General features: G+C 46.5%; 1 protein-coding gene across 2 annotated transcripts in view; it reads left to right on the forward strand.

The window, feature by feature from the left end:
* PTPRT (protein tyrosine phosphatase receptor type T) overlaps positions 1 to 22,108 on the forward strand; it is a 1,079,376-nt gene that overhangs the window by 376,830 nt on the left and 680,438 nt on the right. For both annotated transcript variants that reach the window (XM_060030771.1, XM_060030772.1), the window contains exons 3-4: positions 7,594 to 7,865; positions 20,229 to 20,310. In XM_060030771.1, the coding sequence (XP_059886754.1) occupies positions 7,594 to 7,865; positions 20,229 to 20,310 (354 nt within the window). The remainder of the gene's footprint in view (positions 1 to 7,593; positions 7,866 to 20,228; positions 20,311 to 22,108) is intronic.

A 22,108-nucleotide genomic window follows, 5' to 3' on the forward strand; every position in this document is an offset into this window, starting at 1 on the left:
CACAGCTGCCTTGGCTGCGGGCAGCATTTGGGTCCCTGCCGCCATCCGCTCCCTTCACGTAGGTGCTGGCTCTGGGAGCTGGCAGGGCCACCGGTCTGCAGGGACAGCTCTGAGCTCTCAGAGCTCCGGGCCCTCAGCTGCCAGTTGCGAGCACACTCATGTAATCTTAATGAACAATGTGCAAAGCCATTAAAAACTCAATTAGGGTTTTCTTTTTACTGCCGACGTGAGGACTGCAATCCTGAGGTGCTCATGTGTAAACACAATAGCCACCATCTGCTACGGAGAAGCGTTTTGCCTCCAAAAAGGGGATCTATGTTGCAGGCTCTTATCAAGGCGTTATTATGCACGAAGGGGGGAAAAATGCAAAGTTTATGGCCAGCCAGAGAGTACTTCCTGCTTTAATTCCACAGTTTTTGGTACTACGTATAATAACTATGAGGAAACTAACGCTGTTTTATGTTCCTGATCACGCCAGTGGATTTTGGGGGGGGCGGGGGGGGGGAAGAAGAAGAAGGGAAGAAATGTACTTACAAACTTTCTCTTTCTTGTTTCTGGCTGATCTTGGCATAATGACAGCCTCATTTTTGATCTCCAGGAAACTGACAGCCCTGGGATGATATTAATTAAGCCTACCTGTTGATCAAAGAGGGCCCCACCGAGCTGCTGATATATGAGGGCTTTCAGTCCCGAACAGTCTCTAAAACGGCAGGCCTGTGCTCAACTCAGAGATCTGGCTTCCTTTCTGGAGGATGTGGCCAGACCTCTGTAAGGTAGATGAGATGCGCATGAGGTCTGTAGATGGCAGGATCCCACCCTTCCCTGAGGTACTGTGCTTGCCTTGCTGGATGCTGTGGTTTCCTGCCTCTGTGCCTTTGCACGTGCTGTTTGCTCTTCGTGAAATGCCCTCCCAAGTTACCACCAGGCCCACTTTCATGGAAGGTATCCCAACTGGGAAAGAGGAGAGGCTTTCGTATTCTAATGTGTGGAGTTCAGCTCTGTACCACCAGTATCTCTTTACATCGGCTGATCTACGCTAACCTGATGGGGCTGACAGTATTCCTGGGAAAGGGATATCAGGAGAGAAAAGAAATTGAGCCCTGTGCAGTTAGGATATGAGAGTACTGGACGGAACCTGTTGCAGGGAGTGACTGCAGGGCCACGGATGGAGGAGGAACTCCATCATGAAGGATGACGCCAAGTGGAATTAAGAGCTGACCTGTAGGGGGCAGAGGTGCTGAGTGAGCATAGACCCTGATGGAGGAGGGGAAAAAAAGCCATGTGAGTTTGCAGAAAGAGCTGCCTCTTGAGCCTTGTGGACTCTCGGGCCAAAGCAGTTCTATTGTGTGTCCCCTGAGTCTGTCCCAGGGCAGAGAGACAGTAACAAGGACCCACCCATTCATGGAGACATCACAAACAATGACAAAGGCACATGAGGGATCTGCACCTGGAAGTGCTATGAGGACAAGGGGACCGGTGTCATTAACTGGGGTGCCTTGGGGACTTCTGGAAATAAATAGGGAGTGTTGCTTGGAGCTGGAGTTTAAAGCTGGTCAGATTCCATTGTCAGGGTTCATGATATGCTCAATGACTGGTGAGGTTTCACTTCTGTTCATTCTTCAAATTCCAGCTCAGCTTAGTCCATTCCTGGAAGATGTCCTGACCCCCACCCCCGGCTGAGTTAGTCACCACTCCTCTGTGTGTACTCACGGCTGTGCTGCACTCCAGCGAGGCTGGATCTGCTGCACGGTCCACTGATTGCGGCCTCTGCAACTCAGAAGCACCTTCTTCCATGGCTGCTGCCCCCTCTTCACAGTCTCTGCTTCACTGAGCTCTGGTTCATCTCATCACTAGTGTCTGGTTCAGAAATTGCGGTTGTGTGTGCCTGTTTGGTAGAACTCACATCCTCTGCCTGAGTCTTAGCTACAGAGGAGACTGGGAAAGAGGACATCTTTTTCATTTCCATAGAGGAAATGGGCTCTGCTTAAAAATTTGAGGGGTTCCCCCAGACATAGGAAGGGAGTTCAGATATTGAGTGGTATGTTTCTACTCCAGGTCATCAGTCTACTGAGCTTGGAGGGTGGCCTGAGAACAGCCACCCACGGGCGGTGGTACCTGGTGAGCCACGGGTGACACGAGGTTACACTGGCCGCTGCCCTGATGAGTTTCCACTGCCTAAAGGGGGATCTTGCCTGCCCTATCCCCAAAACTTACTTTTTTCTGTCCAGATTGGGAGCCAAATGATTCGACCCTACCATTTGCTTTTTATACCATACTCCCCTTCGAAGACGTTCGTGATGGGTTCTGATACCGCAAGGAACTTTCTACCCTCACGTAGGAACACTCAGATTCCCTAGGGCACCTGCAGTTTAGACAGTGTATAGCTGCTGGCTTCTGATTCGGTCGGTAGCTTGGGAGCGTGTGTGTGGTTGTATTAACACAAATATCTGGAAAGGTGCATATGTTACCTTACATGACAAAAGATGTGATTGAATGAAGGATCTTGCCCTGGGGAGATGATCCTGGGTTGTCTGGGCGGACCCGATGTACAGGGTCCTTATAAGAAGGAGGCCGAAGAATCAAAGTTGGAAAAAGATGTGTCTGTGGAACTACAGGTTGGAGTGATGCCCTTCGAAGATGGAGGAAGGAACCACGAACCAGGGAATGCAGGCAGACACTGAAAGCAAGGAAACAGTTTATCTCCTGAAGGCTCCAAAAGGAAAGCAGCCCTGTAACGCCTTGATTTTAGACTCCTGACCGCCAGAACCATAAAGGAATAAGTTTGTGTTGTATGAATCCACCAAGTTTTTGGTTTTTAGTTATAGCAGTAATTGGACACTAATCCGGGGTTTAAATCTCGTGTCCCCAAGCCTCCACCTGCTTGGCTGCCGGGCCTCTTTCTGCCCTCCTAAGGCTCTCCCCAGTCACTCATAAGAATCCTTGGGCATGTTGTGAGTGCATGAGTATAAATAAGATCATTTGCCCGTGTTGCCCCTTTCTGGACTCCTCATGGAAGCTCACTGCCTGCGTGGCGCAGGAGACCCTCACCACGGCTGCTGCTGTGGGTGTCACAGTGTCACAGTCCCCCTCCCCTCTTGCGGGGCGGGCGAGATACCGATGCCGCTGACCTCCCGCACCTCACCACATCCCCAGAGGTTCCTCTCTCACACTCTGTCACTTGGACTCCAGGGCAGCACTGCGCCTTCCCCCAGCCTCACCAGGACATTCCTGAGCAGGACTTCTCCTGCTGTTCCCACCTGGCCTGGGTGGGATGGACAGCCATCGTTTTCTTTATTATATATTTTTTTCAGTTTTCTTGTTTACCTCCCTGAGACTTGCACCCAAACACATACCTTTCTGTCTGGTTTACAGGCCAGAGGATGCATATCAGGTCACACAGATCGCCATTAGGGGGTCAGGGTGGTGGTGATGGGGAACGTGATTTGTTACCCTAACCCAACCCAACTCTGGCCCCCCGAGACACAAAGTATCTTAATGAAGGTCCAGGATGTTTCTTTCCTTCTCAAGGATTTATTTTTGGAGTCCATTATTTTCATTCTCTTCTTTCTTTCTGCTTCTTTTTACCCAAGGACACTGCTCTTAATGATGTCCCTATTTGGAACATCCTGCAGCCTTGCTTAGTAACTGTTATCATTTCTCATGTTATCTCCTTAAATAAAGGGACTTGTAGGAAGTAGGGGCTCTACAGGGATGCCAAAATAATAAGGATAATGCTAGTTGCAGAAATAAACGTCAAATGTTTAACGGCTTAATGACCCAATAATAGTTTATTCCTTGCTTACTTACTTAAAGTCCAAAATGAATGTTCCTAATTGTAGGTGGCCTTCCTCATGGTCATGGTCATGGTCATGGTCATTCAGGGAACTAGGCTCCTTTAATTGTGGCTTTGCCGTCACTTAGGCTCTTGGAATCCTGTACTTTCAGCTGGTGGATGGGAAAAAGACAATGCAGCAGTGATTCTGGAACGTTAATGTGCGTACAAGGCACCTCGTGATCTTGATAAAATGCTAATTCAGATGCAATAGGCCTGGGCTGGGGCCTGAGAATCTTCATTTCTTACCAGCTCCCCGGTGATGCTGAGACTCCTGGTCCAAGAATCATCCTTGGAAGGATGAGATAAAAGAGAATGGAGCAGTGGGAGTTGGGGGAGGGAGGGTGGAGGTTGTCTGCTTCTAAGCACCAAGCTGGAAGTGGTAGACTTTGCACTCGGGCCCCATTGGCTGGAACCTAGTTGCATGTCCTCCCCAAACTCTGAAAGGAAGCTGGGGAGTATAATCCAGCTATGTGACCAGAACAAAGAGGACAGGTTTGCTAATCAGCCAGCAGTTTCTGCTACATGAAGACTTGGTGGAGGGCCAAGCACATCCACCAGCTCTGCCTTCAGGGAAATGGCAGCATCCTTTATTAACAGTCATGGAGGCAGCAGATGGAGAAATCCCTAGACTTGCTGGAGCGGATGGATGTCACATGGCCCCATCTCCTCAGTGAGCCTGCTTCGCCACTGGAGCTAGGATGCAAAGAGGGGGAACCTGAGCTGGTGGACGGGAAACCTTCCCAACTCTCGCTGCTGTGGACGCTAAGACCCCTGGTGTGAACTGGCAGGAGGATAGGAGCTTAAATGTCCACGGGGCATCCCAGGATTCTGAGTGGAGAGAGCCAGACACCACTTGTTTCTCAGGCTGTCTTCCCTACCAGTAGCTGTGCCCCACCCTCCCTCTGTGGCCAGAGGCTTGTGGGTCTTGTGGGTCATCACTCATCTGTCTCAGGGGAACCTTCTGGAACCCTGTGGGATGTAGGTCAGCAAACAGACGTGGGCATGGATGCCAACCTCCCTCAGTGCCTCAGTTTCCCCCCTGCAGTGGTTCCTTCCTTGCTGCCTCAGTTGGGAGTTGGTGATGATTAGAGACAACATCTGACAAGGGACAGCTCTCCATGTACCCTGTGTTACTGCCTGGCTCTAAACTAGGAAACTTGACTCTCTTGGAAACATGGGGAAGATACCACTTTCGCTCCACTTTCAGCGGCTCCTACCCCAGGGGGTGGGTGAGTTTTCTGATTGGTGGGATGTTGAAAGTCTGTTAGCCATTGGTTCAAGTTTCTGTCTTTATCACCTTGCTTCTTGTTGGCTCATTTTTGGGATGAGCCCTAGGGATCTGGGTTGAGTTGGAAGGAAGGAGTCCTTGATCATGCAGCTGCTTTTGCATGCTGGTTCAGGGAAGAAAATGCAGGAAGCCTAATTTGGCCTCAAGTCCAAGTTCCTTCCTCTGATCCAGCTTTGTGAACAATAAAGCGGAGATTTTGAAGTCTCTCTCTCTCTCCTGTGTCTATTTTTAAATTTGTCCTGAACCCAGAGGAGACAGGCTACGAGTGACCAGTACCCTCTAGAACCCCGACAAGATACGGATTGCCCAGCATTTATTGTCTGCAGCGATTAGTCTTTTGGGAATTAGGGTGAAAGAATGAGGCTCCTTACAGCTACTGAAGTGGTTCATCTTGGTTGAGGATAAGTGGTCTCAAGGTTTCATTCCAGCTGAAGATTTTAGTGGCTAAAATAAGATTTCAAAACAGCAGTGGTTTTCTAGGTGGGAATATTCATTCCAGAAAAACTTGAGTTTATCTACTGTGTGTTTTTTTTAAAAATAAGTTTATTTATTTATTTGTTTTTAATTTTGGCCGTGTTGGGTCTTCATTGCTGCGCGCGGGCTTTCTCTAGCGGCGGCGAGCGGGAGCTGCTCTTCCTTGCGGTGCGCAGGCTTCTCATTGCGGTGGCTTCTCTTGTTGTGGAGCAGGGGCTCTAGGCGCACGGGCTTCGGTGGTTGTGGCATGCGGGCTTAGTTGCTCCACGGCGTGTGGCATCTTCCCGGGCCAGGGATCTAACCCGTGTCCCCTGCATTGGCAGGCAGATTCCCAACCACTGCGCTACCAGGGAAGCACTACTGTGTTTTATGATGCAGTTTATTTCATAGAATCATAAGACTCTAAGTCACAGAGTTTAGCCCTCCCAGTTGATTGTGAAATTTCCTTAGAAGGCTCCTCAGTTTGTCCAGGCTCTGTGTAGCCACCTGCGGTGATGAGGAACTCACTTTGTCTCCCAGGCAGTCCATCCCATTTTGCATCCATTTGACTTGTTAAAAGGTCCTTTGAACTGAAATGTGCCTCCCTGTGGTTTCTTTCATAAGTCTGATCTCTCTGGTGACCTTCGTCAGTGAGCTATTGCCGCAGTAATGTGCCTAACAAACTGAGAGGAAACTCAGTGGCAAACAGCAGTGTGTGTTTATTCTCACATTTCTGGGTCTGAGCCCCCGTGGTGGATCTGCTGAGCCAGGTTGGGCTCCTTGGCTATGTGGCTGTGCTTTCAGCTGTGTGGGTGGCTTGGCTTGGTTCTTTACTATCCGTTGAGTTTAGTTCTCTTCCACACGTGTCTGTCCTTGATCCCACGCTGAAGGCGGCAGCAGCTGCTTGGGGCACATTCTTCTCATGGAAGGTGGCAATAGTGCAAGAGGGCAAGCGCAGCTAGGCAAGCATGTTTCAAGCCTCATTCTGTTAGTCTCCTGTTGATCAAAGCGAGTGGAGCCCAAAGTCGTGGGACGGGGACGGGGACATGCTCTCTGCCTCTTTTGGGAGGGACTGCAAGGCCAAAGGTCAAGGGCATGGAGCCAGGGAGGGGTGAAGAACTAGAAACAACCATTTAATCGGTCAAAGCAACTCCAAAGAGGCTCACTTCCTTTCTAGGAGACAGGCTTTTCCAGTGTTTGAAAATACTAGTCATGTTTTCTGCAAATAGTAAAGATAGCATAAACTTTGAGGTTGAAGAAAATCTGGGTCTCGTGCCTCTCTGTCTGAGTGGTCCAGGGCGAGTCACTCAGTCTTTAAATAAAATGAAAACTCTCCTTCTCCCAGGGTCATTCTGAAGATTAAATTGAAAAATATATAAATAAGACAGTAAGCATCACACTGGTACCCCTTAAGTGCTTAGCAAGTATTACTTACCCTCCATTCCATCTTTCAGTTGGTTCTCAAATTTTTTCAAGGTCTTCTTCACTTATTTGAATATACTGTACTTTTTATATGTCCTCTTCTGATATATTCCTTGTACTAATGCAAGGCTCCAGGTGGAATATGTTAAAACAATACCTGGGTGCTGTAGAGTTTCTGCTTCCACTGAGACAACCCAAGCACGAATGAGGTGATATTTCACCTCATTTCACCCACGGAGGTTGCAGTTAACTAAATTCCTGAGTTTTTATTCCATGCTTCCTGTTGGAGCTACTGTTTTTAATATTTGCTGGGTTTTTTTTTCTGTACATGTTTATAGACTGTTTACTTTGTAGAATACTTCGTGTATGTTACCATCTCTTAATTCTTAAAACCACCTCGGTGAGTAGGATTTTTTATTCCCAGTTACAGAAGAGAGAGGAAATACTCCAGAGAGGAAATGTAGGTTTCTGGGGATCATACCCTCCTAGAGGGACTGGATTTCTGGCCACTGTGTTTACAGGTGTGACTGATTTTCAGAAGGATTTTCTTTCTCTCTCCTTGTCTCTACCTCCCGCCCCCTTTGTGGGTCTCCAGGATCCTTCATGATGGTGAACAGCTCTGGGAGGGCCTCTGGCCAGAAGGCGCACCTTCTCCTGCCGACCCTGAAGGAGAATGACACCCACTGCATCGATTTCCATTACTACTTCTCCAGCCGCGACAGGTCCAGCCCGGGGGCCTTGAATGTCTATGTGAAGGTGAACGGTGGGCCCCAGGGGAACCCTGTCTGGAACGTGTCTGGGGTCGTCACTGAGGGCTGGGTGAAGACAGAGCTTGCCATCAGCACCTTCTGGCCACATTTCTACCAGGTATGCTGTTTTACCGTAGTTTGATTTTTTTTTTTTTTAAAGTAATAATCTATCTGTACACCTTTTGCCCTCTTTAGAGTTTAGGTCTAGAAAGGACTTCATTTACTCACTTGTTCAACTCGTGTTTACCAAGCTGCTTCTCCTAACCAGGCCTGGAGGATGCAGAAGAGATCCTCTACAGCCCCTGCCACCCTGGAGATCGCAGTCTGGAGGAGGAAACTGATTGATAAATAGATAAACACTTAGAATATAGTGGGATACATGTGGATTCCATAGGATGCTGGAGGAAGCTAGCTATTGAAGCCTTCTATACAATAATTTCTTATAACAATCTGATGAGGGAGATACTATTATCATGCCTGTTTTACAGATGAAAAAATTAAGGTTCAGAAAGATGAGATAACTAGTCACATATTGCCCCTGAGGAAGACGGTGTTTGGGGGCAAGACGATTAGGATGGCTTCTAAGAGGACCAGACAGCTTAGGCTGAGTCTTGAAGATGAATAACTAATTATTGAAAAAGGAGGGGAAAGACATTTGAGTTGACAGGGGTAGTGCACACCATGGGCTGGAGGAGATTTTGGCGGAGTTTGGAAACTAGGTTGTTTATAGGTCGAAAAGGAGATCTACTGGGAGCTAAGCCTGCAGGGATGGGTAGGTCATAGGGTCTTTGAATGCCAGGCTAAGGAGAGTAAATTTATTCTCTAGGCTAGAGCAGCACTACTCAAACCATCTGTGGTGGAGGACCAGGTTTCTTCTCCTCAACTTGTGGACCAGTCCTTTTATAAACTGCAATCAAAGTGTCACAGTAATGCCAAATTGCTGGGATACTCTCTAAATGCCTCTTATCTCGTTGAGGAGCCTCTTATCCCATTGAGGACTGATGACACACACTCTGCAGGGTGTCACCAGCCCACAGAGCTCACTTAGAGGAACACAGCTCCATGTTGTGGCCTGGGGCTGTTGAAAGTTTTTTTTTTTTTTTTTTTTTTAGCGTTATGCGGGCCTCTCACTGCTGTGCCCCCCCCGCCCCCCCAACCCATTGCGGAGCACAAGCTCCGGACGCACAGGCCCAGTGGCCATGGCTCACGGGACCAGCTGCTCCGTGGCATGTGGGATCCTCCTGGACCGGGCACGAACCCGCGTCCCCTGCATTGGCAGGCGGACTCCCAACCACTGTGCCACCAGAGAAGCCCCCGAAAGTTTTTTTTTAAACTATGCTATTAAGGTACAACTTACGTATCATAGAATCCACTTATTTTAAGTATGCAATCCAGTGATTTTTAGTAAATCTATTGACTTGCACAACCGTAAACCAGCTCTAGAACATTTTCATCAACCCCATAAGATCCCCTGTGCCTGTTTAAAGTTAATCCCCATGCCCACTGATGGAAGGTTTTAAGTAAGAAAGTGACATAGATCTACTTTTGGAGAAATTTCTCTGGAGTCGGAAGCAGAACAGGGACCTCAGGGTGGCAAGGTGAGTGGCTGGGAGATTTGTAGGCATCCTTCAGTTCAAAACCCATGGTATAGTTCTTTCAGATGTACCGTGCAAGCAGTTACAGACAATATGTAAATGAATGGGCGTGGCTGTTTTCCAAGAAAACTTTATTGTGCAGAAACAGGTGATGGACCAAATTTGGCTTCCAGGCCATAGTTTGAACCCTGATGTAGGTGATAAAGCTGAGGTCGAGAGATGGACAGTAAAGTCCAAGAGCACAGAGCAAATCATTGGCAAAGCTGGGACCAGAATCCTGGTGCCCTGGTTCCAAAACTCCCCCCGTTGCACTGAGTATAAACTTCAAGTGTCTGCATAAGTCCATGGATCCCATCAAGGAGGCCTTAGGGTTCTAATCTGAAAACCCCCTACCTAGGGTCTGATGCAAATGGATACAGGATGGGGCCACAGGTGCAAGTGGAAAGAGCAGGAAAAGTGACCCCAGAGAGGGATAGACCTATGGTTGGCTATGCTCTTCGATGGGGTATAGAGGGAAAAAAGGACATTTCTTAGGCATCTCTTACGTCCCAGCTCTGTGGTAAGCATATTGCCACTCATTTATCTGACAGTAACTCCTGTATTGGGTAGCACCATGTCCTGTGTTCCAGAGAAGGGGATATTATTGGTCAATTGAGGTCCCCGTAATCCTGCCTGCTCCAAGCTCCAATCCTCTGCTCCAAGCTGAGTTTCCTGCTTTTAGGGAAAAAAACATGCCCCTTCTGAGAATCTTCCGTTCACTAGCTGTGCGATGTTGGGTCTATCCCATCATCATTCTGAATCACAGTTCTCTGGTTTGTAAAATAGAGATGTCAGTGGGTCCACTGAAGGGTTCTTATGTGGATTAAATGAGATAGTATATATATAACATCATATCAGGCTTGCAGTGGGCCTCAGCAGTTATTGAAAGGAAGGGAGGAGGAAGAGAGAAGAACAGACAAAGAGGATGGAGGAGGGAGGCCTTCTTTAAAGAAATACTACCGTGGTTGAGCTCTGAGCCATCCCTGTCCTAAGCAGCCTCATCGGGGAGAATGTTCTGATTTCCAGTCTGTTGGGCACTGCAGCGTCATTCCATTCCATTTTCTCTGCTCTTAGCTTTGTGGTGAAAAAGCCACTAAATACACTGAGAGCAGAGGTTTAGAAAAGACACGTGTGTCTTTCAGACACACACACAGCCAGTAACAGATAGTCCCTCGGCCATACACACGGGAGCACACACGAGTGCGCACCCGTACCGGCCTGTTCCCAAACCTGCCACAGATGCAGGGGCACCACCCACACATATATCAGGGGAGAGAAAAAGGGGCCCATCAGGAGATTCAAAGACACTTGCCAAATGCATTTTAAAATTCACCAGACCCCAAGCTCTGGCTCTGCATGCATGATTCTGTGGACTAAATACCATTTCGGTTCTCAGCACTGCTGGGCTTCAGACCCTGATGGCTTATGTATTCATTTATTAAAGTCATATTTCACAGTCCTAAAATTGACTTGTAGCTCTGTAATAAGCAGGGACATTTCATCTTTCTTATTAGTGGGCTCTCTGGCCCCAGGCCGTCAGCAGGGCCTGGGATGAGAATGTTCCCCCCACTGTCCACCCCTCGCCTGCCTCTTCGCAGGAGAGCAAGGGCGCATCCGGTGCCGCTGAAGCCGTACTGCAGGTGGCTGCCCCTTTCCAGGTGATGTTAATTCTATTTCATGTTTTTTAATGATTCCAAACTTTTCTGTCCCAATATTTAAAAAAATAAAAGAACTTGAGTCGTGCAGCCGCTTGTTCTCTCTATCCTCCATCACCTGCCTCAGTGAAATTACCTTTTATTCAGCTCTGTAGACCTCTGAAATTTAAGACTCACCTGACTTGGACTTAACTGGATTCGAAGCCCAGTCCCTTTCTCAGGAGTTCCTCTGGCATCTGGCGCTCTATGGGTTTGGTAACCTCTTGCACAATTCAGGAGGGGGCGTCGCAGGGAGGGGGGCCACTTTACCTCCTTCAGACTCCACCCCGACTCCTCTTTCACTCACCCACCACCCCTGCCCGCTAAGCAGCGAGCACTCCTTGTCTTAGGCAGGCCTCCTGGGGCTGGTGTGGGGAAGAGCGTCTCTCTCTTGATTTCACCCCAAGAAGCCCCACCCCCACCCTCACCATGAAAATATATGTGGTCCTCTTCCGAAGAGGAGTGCTGGCGAGCCAGCATTTTTCTCTCTCTTATCTTTTGAGAAGGTGTTTTGCAGCTCCTTGAAACTTTTGCTCTACAAATTCTCTGCTTGAGGACTTCAGTGGTGAGCCTAAGATGCCAGGCCCCTTAAACTGTGTCCTGACATAGCCACACCCTCCCCCAAACAGGCACACAACCTGCCTTTTGTGGAGGGGATGAGGGTGACTCATCTCTGAGCCTCTCTTGGGATGTGACTTCCTGGCTTTACCCAGCAGCTCCTGTGCCGGGAGAGGTTTGTGCCTTTCCATGCAAGCTCCACTTCCCCAAACCAGGAGGTCTCTAAAGGTCTAGGGGTTGGGGGATGTGCAGTTGACAGCAGGGACACATGGCAACCTTGGGGTTGAAGGCTGCCCTGCAGGGAAGTTGGGGTTCCCAGCCCAGGCCTTCTGCTCCAGTCCCGGCACCCCAGTGCCCCTGCCTCCATACCCTGACATGGAGCATCACGGGGTGGCCTTCTTCTGGCCCCCTCCACCCCGCCCTCGCTACTCCCTGTCAACTAGAGCTCCCTTCCTTCTCACAGTTCTTCACTCACTCCTCTGGCTCATCTCCCATTCCTGGCTCTCATTCCTCAAGGGCCTTGGTTTCCTTACGAGTGTGCTTTGCTTGGAGATGACCATTCTCCTTCACCTCAGAACACCTGGGCAGGTCTTTCTATCACTGAGGGTCTTGACATCACCCTGTCCCTTTGTGGTGTCTGTCCCCAGGAACTGGAGCTGGTAGGTCTTCCTAACCAGGACCAGAAGCACATTGATGGGATAAGCATCTCCATCCGAAGCTGCAGATGTCTTCTGGGGCGCTTTCTGACCAGAAGGGAAGAGAGGACTCCAGTGGTCCACATTCCCCAGAACTTGGTCGGCTGGGAACCTAGCCCCGGGGGCTGAGCTGTAGCTGTAACAGCTGCTTTTCCTGAACCCCACAAGACAGTGCTCTGTTCTGCTATTGCGTTTGTTTGAGTGGGCTTCTTCCTTTTTTATCAGCAGTGAGAATCCAGGGGGGCCCTCACATCTCTCCTGAATGTCCCTGGTTGTGCTGCTTCCCTGTGAGCTGCCCTTGCACCCTCTTGCTGCAGCCAAACCTGATTTCTCTAACTGTGTTCCGTAGTGCCCTGCCCTGTGGCTTCATACAGAAGCTCCTCGTGGTCAGAAACTTGAACCATGAATCCTAGCAGTCATGTGCATTGCCAGATTCCCATCCAGAACCCCAGCAATAATGGGCATTACCAGGATCTCGTTCAGAACTATAAAGCATGCAGCATGGGTAAGGGGGTGTTTAGGGTTTGGGGGCTATATGTAATTGCTAGAGGCTGACCCTGCCAACTTAACCCCAGTACCCACTGCTTCTCCGTGGCTAAGGCCCGCCATCCCATAATCTTGCGGTGGCACGTTCTAGCCACCATCTGAGATCTCCCTCTCTGGTGCCTGGCATTGTGCTCCCCAGGGTTGGCCCTTGTTTCTGGAAGCAAGCAGCTTGCCCAGGAGGTTGCATGTGGGCCTCGGAGTCAGCCCCATTGTGAGTGTTCAGGGGACAGGCCTCAGCAGGTGAGTCCAGGTGGGCCCTTGAAGATCCAAGCCCGTCCATCGTGGGCCTTCCTTCCTTTTCTTTCTGGGGAAGAATGGTGGACTCCCTGGCACTGTTCCTGATAACCCCAGCCTTGTGACCTTCTACTCTTATGCCACTGAGGGCTCTATCTCATGGCAGTTTGCATGACTTTAAAAAAAAAAAAAAAAAACTCTGTCTCTGGAGTTGCATGCCAAGAACAGGACCCTCTTGGCTCCTGTAGGTTTTGCGAGCACTCTGCTCTGAGCAGTCTGGCAGTGATGGGGAGGATATTCCCCATCTGTTCTGGGAGGTGCTTTATTCTCAGCTGCATCCAGGACCTGCCTTTTGTTGTAAACATACCGTGGATCCTAATTCTAATGTCTTGTGAGTCCAGAGCCTTCATCAACGATTCTGGGGGTTGTCACCGTCTCCTTCCCCATGCTTCTGCGCTCTCTCCCCTCCACCTCCCCAACCACCGTGGCACCTGCAACCACCTGTGCCTCTTAATTTCCGTGTACCTCCACATGGACCCAAAGCCCAGCCCCTACCAGTTCCCACCTGTCATCACTCACATCAGAGTCTGTTGAGTGTAGGAATTTTAGTGGAAACTTGGAATGAGCGCACAAGGGGTAGTCTCATTGGGAAGCCCATTACTTTCTTCCTCTCGCACCATTCCCTTGAATTTTCCTTCTCATCTCCCATCACTCTGCCCAGAGAAAGGGCAGTAATAGTAACAGTCATCAGTGTGTTACTATACGTATTGTAAGCATTTTACAATTATTCATTCATTTCATGAAAAGAACAGTACCTTCTTCCCCTTGTTTCTTACAGAATATTACTCATATTTGAGAAACCCAAGACTCACCTACCCCAGTGCGTTACAGAAAAAAATTCCCCAGAGGAATTCTGATAAATAAAAGATTCTCTGTCTCATTATAGAATCCTTATTTCTGCAACAGGAAGGAGAGAGAGCGGTGAACGAATGTATGTTTCACTATCATACATCCATTCTCTCATGACCAGCCTTGGGTTCGTTCATGGAATATTTGTTAATAATTATGATCTAGGTTAGATACTGAGTAATGATGTGAGAAACAGAGTGTCAGAAGAGTTCAATAGAGTTGGACTTTGATTAACTGGGAAAAAGTCAGAACTCTGCTTAACCAAGTGTTTTGGTTAAATGAGAGTAGGGCTGCTTTTCATTGAAGTCCAGTGATGGACATGGCTGCGAGCCAGGAGACCGGGGCCTCAGTCCTCGATCCACCTCTGGCTTCCTTTCTGAGCTTTGGTAACTTAGTTTGCCCCACTTCTTAGGGTTGTTGAGAGGCTAGACTGAGACTACCTACTAATAAAAGGTTAATGTGGTTGACCTTTATTATTGTGGTTTTATTCCTCTATTTTTATTATTATTCAGTCTTAGTTGATGATGTGCCCCTCTGTTCAATACTGATACCTCCGCCAGTATCCTGACCCCAATTGACTTCTGTCCCTTCTAGAATCTTATTTCGTCAGTCCCTCATTCCCTTGTATTTTACGCTATTTCCCTGACACATTCCTCTCTACCTAAAAGCATGTTCCAATCTCTACCATCCTAAGAAATCCACTATTGGGCTTTCTGTGCTTGGCCTTAGGCCCTAGTCCTTTCTCTGAACTGTCTGCTCTGTCTTCCAAGGTGACCTCATCTAGTTCTATAGCTTTAAATGACATTAGATGCCAAAGCTATCACATTTGTAGCTCTGGTCCCAGATTATCCATGAGCTTCAGAATATAATGCCAGCTTCCTACTCAGTATATCCATTAAGATGTTTAATTGGCATCTCGAACTTAACATGACCAAAAGAAATCGTGATGTAGCCCTGCCTGTGTGCCTAGACACACACGTTCATCTTCCTCGTGTCAATAAGTGACACCAGAATCAGCCTAGAAGCTCAAGCCTTAAATTGAAGAGTCCTCATTACATTTTTTCTTTTCTTCACTCTTCCCCTCTTAATCTAACAGCAATTATTTTCATCTCTACCTTGAAAATATCTCTCAAACAATCAGCATCTCTATTCTTCATGGCCAACACCATTGTCCAAGCCATACTCATCGTTTGATTGGGTCACTACTATAGCCAACTGTTAGGTCTGTTTGTTTCATTTTTGCTCAAGTGCCCCCTACCCCCAAGTCAATTTCCACAGAACAGCCAGAATGATCTTTTCAGAATGTAAATTAGATCATGTCACTTTCCTGCTTTAAATGGTTCACTAACAGCAGAAAATCCAAGCTCCACACTAGGTCGTGTAGGACTCATGTCATCTGACCCTCAGCTAACATCGCAGCCGTGCCTTGTGCTTCTCTAGCTTATTCACTATATCCCAGCCACACCAGGGTCTCATTCTCATGTTCCCAGATCATCCCTGAGTTCTCTCCTGCCTCATGGCCTTTGAGTGTCCTACCACCACTTCCTGGACTTGCCAATTGCATCCTTCCAGTCTACTCTTAATAATTACCTACTTAGAGTTCTCACCTGACCACTCTAAGTAAAGTAGACCCTCTGCCGCTTAGTTAATCACAACATTTTGTTTATTTCCTTCATAATACCAATCACAAAATCAATTTAATTTTCCATATTTTTCTTTTTAATTTCCATTTCCATTCATAAAATGTAAAGTTTATCAGGGCTTGGCCCCTAACCTTCTTGTTCACTTTTATAGCCCCAACATGTGCCTCAATGCTTGGTACAGAAGAGAGTCTCTATAAATATGAATGAATGAGGCACTCTTCCTGTTCCCAATAGATTTAGAGTTTAGAGAATGAAATAATTCATGGACAAGCAATTACAATCTGCTGTGATAGGTGCTATAGTAGAGTTAATTGTACTGTGGTACATAGCTGACACAGGGATAGTATAACATGCAGAGAGATATGAAAATGTAATGCACCTCAAAGCACTTACCTTTTATTGTAAATATAAAGGAGCTCATTTTTATTGCAGAAAATTTGGAAAATCTAGAAAAGTGTAAAGAAGAAAACATTCAACTGCTGTAATCTCTCTAATGTCATTAAAAAGATTACATTCATAAATCATTGCCAATCCTACTTCATCTGTTGTGAATTACATGCTGAACTCACTTGCTGATTTTTCTTTTGGAGAGTTTGTTTTGTTGATTCTCAAGAATTGTTTACACAAAACATGATATTTACCTTTTAGCTGGCATACATATTGATATTACAGATATTGTTCTCAACTTGCCATTTGACTTTTAATTTTGTTTTATTCAGACTTTTGTTAACATATAAAACATACTTTGATATTATAGTTATTATGTATTTAAGAAATATACAATATTTCAACTTTAAGAAATTGATTTTTAAGCTTTTGTCATTAATTTATTGCTTCAGGGAATTCAGTTAGGAAATGTATAGACCCAAACCTGTATGGTTTCATCTTTGAAGGATTTATTGAAGCTATACATTAGTTTATTATATGATCTTTGTGTAAATAATCCATGAGCATTTGAACAGAAATTTTATTCTCTCTTTATATTTCTTTAGTAAATGCATTATTACTCATATTAGATACATACTTGATATTTTTTCCTGTTTGGTCAGAGTCTAAGACACAAGTGTTAAAATCTTCAGATGCTGGGGTTTTTTCCCATCATTTTCTCCTTTTAAATCTATTGACTCACGCATTTTTTTTTAATGACGATTTTAGTCCACTTAATGATTTTTGTATTTCTTTTTGGTTTAAATTCTACTTTGATGCTTTTGCATTATGTTTACAACAACTATTTTCTGTTTATTTGCATTTTCCTATTATGTCTTTGTTCAACTTGTTATTTTTAAGGTTACTGAGTCATTCTGTATTAGGTGTTTATCTTATAGCATACGATTAGGCATGGTTTATTTAGACAGTCTGAGAGCTTTTCTCTATTTTAACCTATGTATATTTATTGTCACAATAGAAATTTTTTCTTTTATCATTTTTACTATGCAATTTGAATGCTTTTATGCTATTTCTTTTAAATGTTTTTCTGTGTTTGGTGTGTTTTCCTTTTATTTTTTCCTATGGACTTTGCTTTTGGATTCCTTTGAATTATTAAAAATATAATTAGATACGTAATTCTTTATCGGAAGGTCTTCTGTTGACTTCCTTCTGCAGGATGAGGCAGCTATCACACTTTTATTTCTACAAACTTTCCCCCTACCCTCTGCACAATTTTGTTTGTTCAATCTCTCGTAAGGACCCTGCTATCTTAGTAAACCCCTCTTCTGGAGTGATTGTCATGCTGGTGCCGGCTGCTCTATGTTTGATGTGACTGTCAGCGCCAAGTCACTGTACATAATTCCCAGGCAGCAGTGTGTTGCCTTAGTGATAGATCTTACCACCCAAGGAGGCTGCCTCTTCACAGCCATCACCACCCTTTCCACCATTTCCCTGCTCACTTGTTACAGCTGTAGAGCTCTGGACCTCACTGACACCCCTGGCCTCTGAATCCACTAACCTGAAGTGACCACATGGACCACAAAAAGATTCCACCTGGGGGTTTTTCTGTTGATCTTATCACCCACCTACATTCCATCCACAGCTTGGACTGAGGAGTAAAAGACAGGAGAGAGAGGGTCTATTTGGTTGGCTGTTGAGATGATAGAGGTGAAAAGTGATGAAGATTTGAACCAGAGCAATGGCATTAATACCCAGCTGGTTTCGATCTACAGGATGGTTGCTTCATATGGTTCACCTTAACAGCAGAGATGGAAAGACATGGACAGATAGGAGAAATACTAAGACAGAGTCAAAAGAAAAAAAAAAAAAAAGGATGGGAGGAGTGGGGCAGACGGAGAAGCCCAGGCAGATGTCTGCATCTCAGTTTTCAATGACTGGATGGGGCAACCCACTGAGGTCCATCGTTCAGGAAGGATGGCCCATTGGGCAGTGAGGGAGACAGCTCAAGTCTGTTGTATACAGATTGTGTTGGAGGATCTATGTGATATCTAGGTGGAAATACAGATCTGTGAGCTGGATAAGTGAGACCCACATTCAGGTGAAAGGTCTAGAATGGAGATCTGGGCTTGGGAATTATCAGTGGATTGATAGCCATTGACGGAAGAGTGTTTTCAGTTTACAGAAATGAATAGAAGAAGCCCACATTTGAAGAGTGGGTATAGGAGAAGTGCTTACAAAGAAACCAGTGGTAGAATAGACACAGATTGATGAGAAGAGCCATGAGAGTAAAGTGTCGCCTGACCCGAAATAGAAGAGAAACCCAGAGAGGGAGAAGCTATGAACATCAATAATTGTAGGAAAATGGTCAAGTATGAAGAATAAGTATAGGAATCATTTGCTGAGAACCTACCATGTGCCACATATAGTTCTAAGTGGTGTAGTAGCTCCTTTCACCTGAATCATTACCCAGTGAGGTAGACACTATCATTACAGATGAGGAAACCGAGGCACAGAGCAGTAAGGTAACTTGCTCAAGGTGTACACATACAAGGTGGAACAACCAGGACTAGAGCCCAGGCATTCTGACCCAGATCCCAAGCCCTATACTGTTTTCCTTCTTAAAGTAAGATAACGATTGAAGTATGTGTATTGGATTTAAGCAGTAAGAGCCCTAGTAAGATTACTGGTGTCTGCCATGCAATCAGTGTTGGGGGAACTGCTGAGGACAAAGTCCAGGTGACAGGGGTTGAAGTTTTGCACTGGGAAGTAGGGGAGTGTAGAGTGAGTGTAATTAAAACTATTGAGAATTTTAAATGTGATTGAAACACAATTGGGCTATAAATACAACTGCTGCCAGAGGGTAGCTTTTAAAGAGTAAGAGAAAATCCAAGCATTTATGTTTGTCAGAGTCAGGAATAAAAGGGAGGATTCGGAGATATGTTAGAGAGAGAGAGAACCAAGAAGCTGGAAAATGCAGCAAAGGTAGAGGTCAAGGGCACTGGGGTGTGCCTTGCAGAGAGGGGGCAGTGGTTGGTGTGTAGTCATCTGACCCATGAAGATTAGGTTGATGGGTAGGAAGTTAGAAGTCAGCCCCTCTGTAGTCCTCTTGCCTCTTAGAGATGTGATGTGGGTATCTTGCAGGGATTGGGTAGGTGATGTTGAAAGGGGAGCATTTGTGTGGGGTATAGGAGTGGAGAAGGCACTTTTGCAATAGAGTTGCCAACACTGAAATGTGGAACTGGGGCTTTTGGTGAGAGTGGTATGGGTGATGAGTCAACAGAGTGGGGGAACCCTGGGTTTGTTGAGAATACCGGGAGGTCCGTGCAGCATACAGTCTCTAGAAAAGTTGAGATCCAGGGTACCATATGCACTGCAGAAGCAGGTTTAAGAGGGGTAAGTTGGGAAAGGAGTGCGTGGTAGCGGTCTGTGCCGAAATACACTGAAAATTCCAGTTTGTGGAGTGGAGGACAAGTGTGAGCATGTGGCTGAAGCTGATTGGAAGACGAGGCCATTGGAATTAGGGAGGTCAAGGGCATTGGTCATGCTGTCCACACAGATAGTCACATCTCCTTTGTGAAGGTGGATGGTGGGTGACAAGGAAAGCTGTTTACTGAAATCAGCAGTTTGAGTGGGAATCAGAATGGAAGATTCAAAGAACTTGTTGCCCTTGGATTCCCGGATACCAACAGTGGTGCCTGGGGCTTATTTTCAAGAGGTGTTATTAGGTAATTCAGATGGACTGTATTCCTTGGAGATGTGGAATTAAATTAAGGTAAACCCTGCTTGGCTTATGGTGGCTTCTCCCTCATCCTTCGTAAGAAAGTTGAGATATTCAGAAGTCATTCTTCTTTGTGCTTCCCCTGAAACAACAATGAAAAAGGTGCAGATCGGGGTTTCCAGGCCACATTCGGGTTGTTTTCCCCGCAACCCAGTGTTAGTTGTGAAAACCGTTAGAAATGTTCCATGTGGCTGGTTATTCTTTTGCTAGTCACCGGAATGTGGTCTTTTTACCTTATTTTGAAAATCCACGTCAATTGCCGGGGTAGCATCCTAGCCTAATATAAGACGTCTTTTGGTAGTTCTAGTGGGAAGCTGAAACATAAATTGTTTGGGGGCTGGGCAGCTGTGATGAATTCCTACAACCACTTCTGCGAAATTGACTCCTGCCTTGTGTGTTGCAGGTGATATTTGAATCCGTCTCTCTGAAGGGTCATCCTGGCTACATCGCTGTGGACGAGGTCCGGGTCCTTGCCCATCCATGCAGTAAGTCTCTCCCCTCATCCTAACACAGCCTGGCTCCATGCCAGACTGGGTAGCTTGGAGGCTGCAGTCCCCCCCTATTCATTCAGCTCACAAACCTCTCTCACTCTCTTACATACTCAATGCAATCAGTCCTGAATAAATCCATAATTTTGCTGCCTGTAGGCAGCACCTCCAGGACTTTGCAGAGAGCGGCAAAACATCTTTCTTTGAATCTGTCTATTAAGGGAGTCTAAAGTCCTGATTGTTTGTTAGCGGGATTCAGACCACTGAAGTGGAAGAATTAGAGGGCTTTGGATAGAATCCTGTGCAATTGTCTCAGAAAAAGAACACCACCAAAACATTGAGCAAATTAGCACACTGTTCACTCACAGGGAAAAGTACCCCGAAGCTATTAATTCTTTAAAAGTAATTTTAGATACCCTCATCAACTCCGTGTAGGCATAGGGAGAGATTTCTCACAGTGGTTAGTACTTAGGGTACAGTGTCGAGAGTTCTCAAAGGCATTCCACTCCTCCAAGCCCAGCCAATTTCCCCTGGAAGTTTTCTCTTTGTGTATTTAGTCTAAGATATTTGAATGTGTCTGAGCAGGGAGATGTGCTTCCTAGGTTCGCTAAATCTCAGAGGGGACAAGTCCTGGGTGCAGGTAGTTGAGATGGCGTCATATCCAGAGACATTTGGTGGGGGGATTGTAATCAAAGGGATATGCCTGGGGATTGTGGCAGCCCCATAGGAGGGCTGGTTAAGTCGCCAGCCCCAGTAGTTTGTTAGCGTCTGCAGATCGGAAGCTCCTATTAGTTTCTTGGCATCCACTGGGTAACTAACTCGTAGCAGGGTTGTCTCTACTTCTTCATTAGAGCCATGAGTCATGCTATGGGCTCTGGCGCAGTTTGCTGTTCCCATAAGAGATGTAATATGTCCTGTGCTTTTATGCCTCTCATGCCTCCCATTTTGAGGCTCTTCTTATTTCTGCCCCATCTGTGTTGCTTTAATTGGAATGATTCTTTCAACTTCTGCTACAGTGAATTCATCAGAGCCCCAAACATCACTTCCCTCCCCTGGCACTACAGTGACATTGTTTGACCCATTGTCTTAGAGCACCTTCTCTGGAGGAATTTGGGAGGAGTTCCAAGGGGTTTTGGCAAGACGGTATTTTGGATAACTGTGTTTGGTGTCTGTGTGAGGGAAACCTCCTCCCCAGGAATCAACCAGCATCTCAGAAATGCTGAGATCCTATTAGATTCTCCATTACTCTGGCCTAAGGTTTCTACCCTCTGGGTTACTTCCTGAGTCTTTGGGATTTTCTCAGGTGGATCTGTCCTTTCAGTTATGCCCAGCAAATGTCTCTGCTGAAACAGACTTTATGTGAAGAGGGGCCCAGAAATCCCCCAGCTCTGCAGGGTTTATGTACTGGGTATACACATGAGTCCCTCTTACCAGGATTAAGTCTTCCCCTCCCTTGACTCCTGGGAATCAGCATCTGCTGCCCCTTGGAGAATGATTGTTGACCTCAGACCATGTCGGGAGATGTCTGGTCTACTTGTGATCCACTTAACCTCACACGCTCAGCCTTGCACAGCCATCAGTTTTGAGGCAGTCTCTCTGAAACAGGATTTCAGCAATCCCCAAGTCCTGCACACATTGCATCCTCAGAGCTGCATCCAGCTGCATGCGTGCTGCTTACCCTGTGCTGGACGCTTGCACTAGGGCTTTCTTCCTAAAAGAGTCTGGCCTGGTTCTCTCTCCTGGGATCCCAGAATCCTGTCCTCTACTGGGAATTTTTACCTCCACCATGACACCC

This window comes from Delphinus delphis, chromosome 15 (genome assembly GCF_949987515.2).
Source record: "Delphinus delphis chromosome 15, mDelDel1.2, whole genome shotgun sequence".
Taxonomy (NCBI): Eukaryota; Metazoa; Chordata; class Mammalia; order Artiodactyla; family Delphinidae; genus Delphinus; species Delphinus delphis.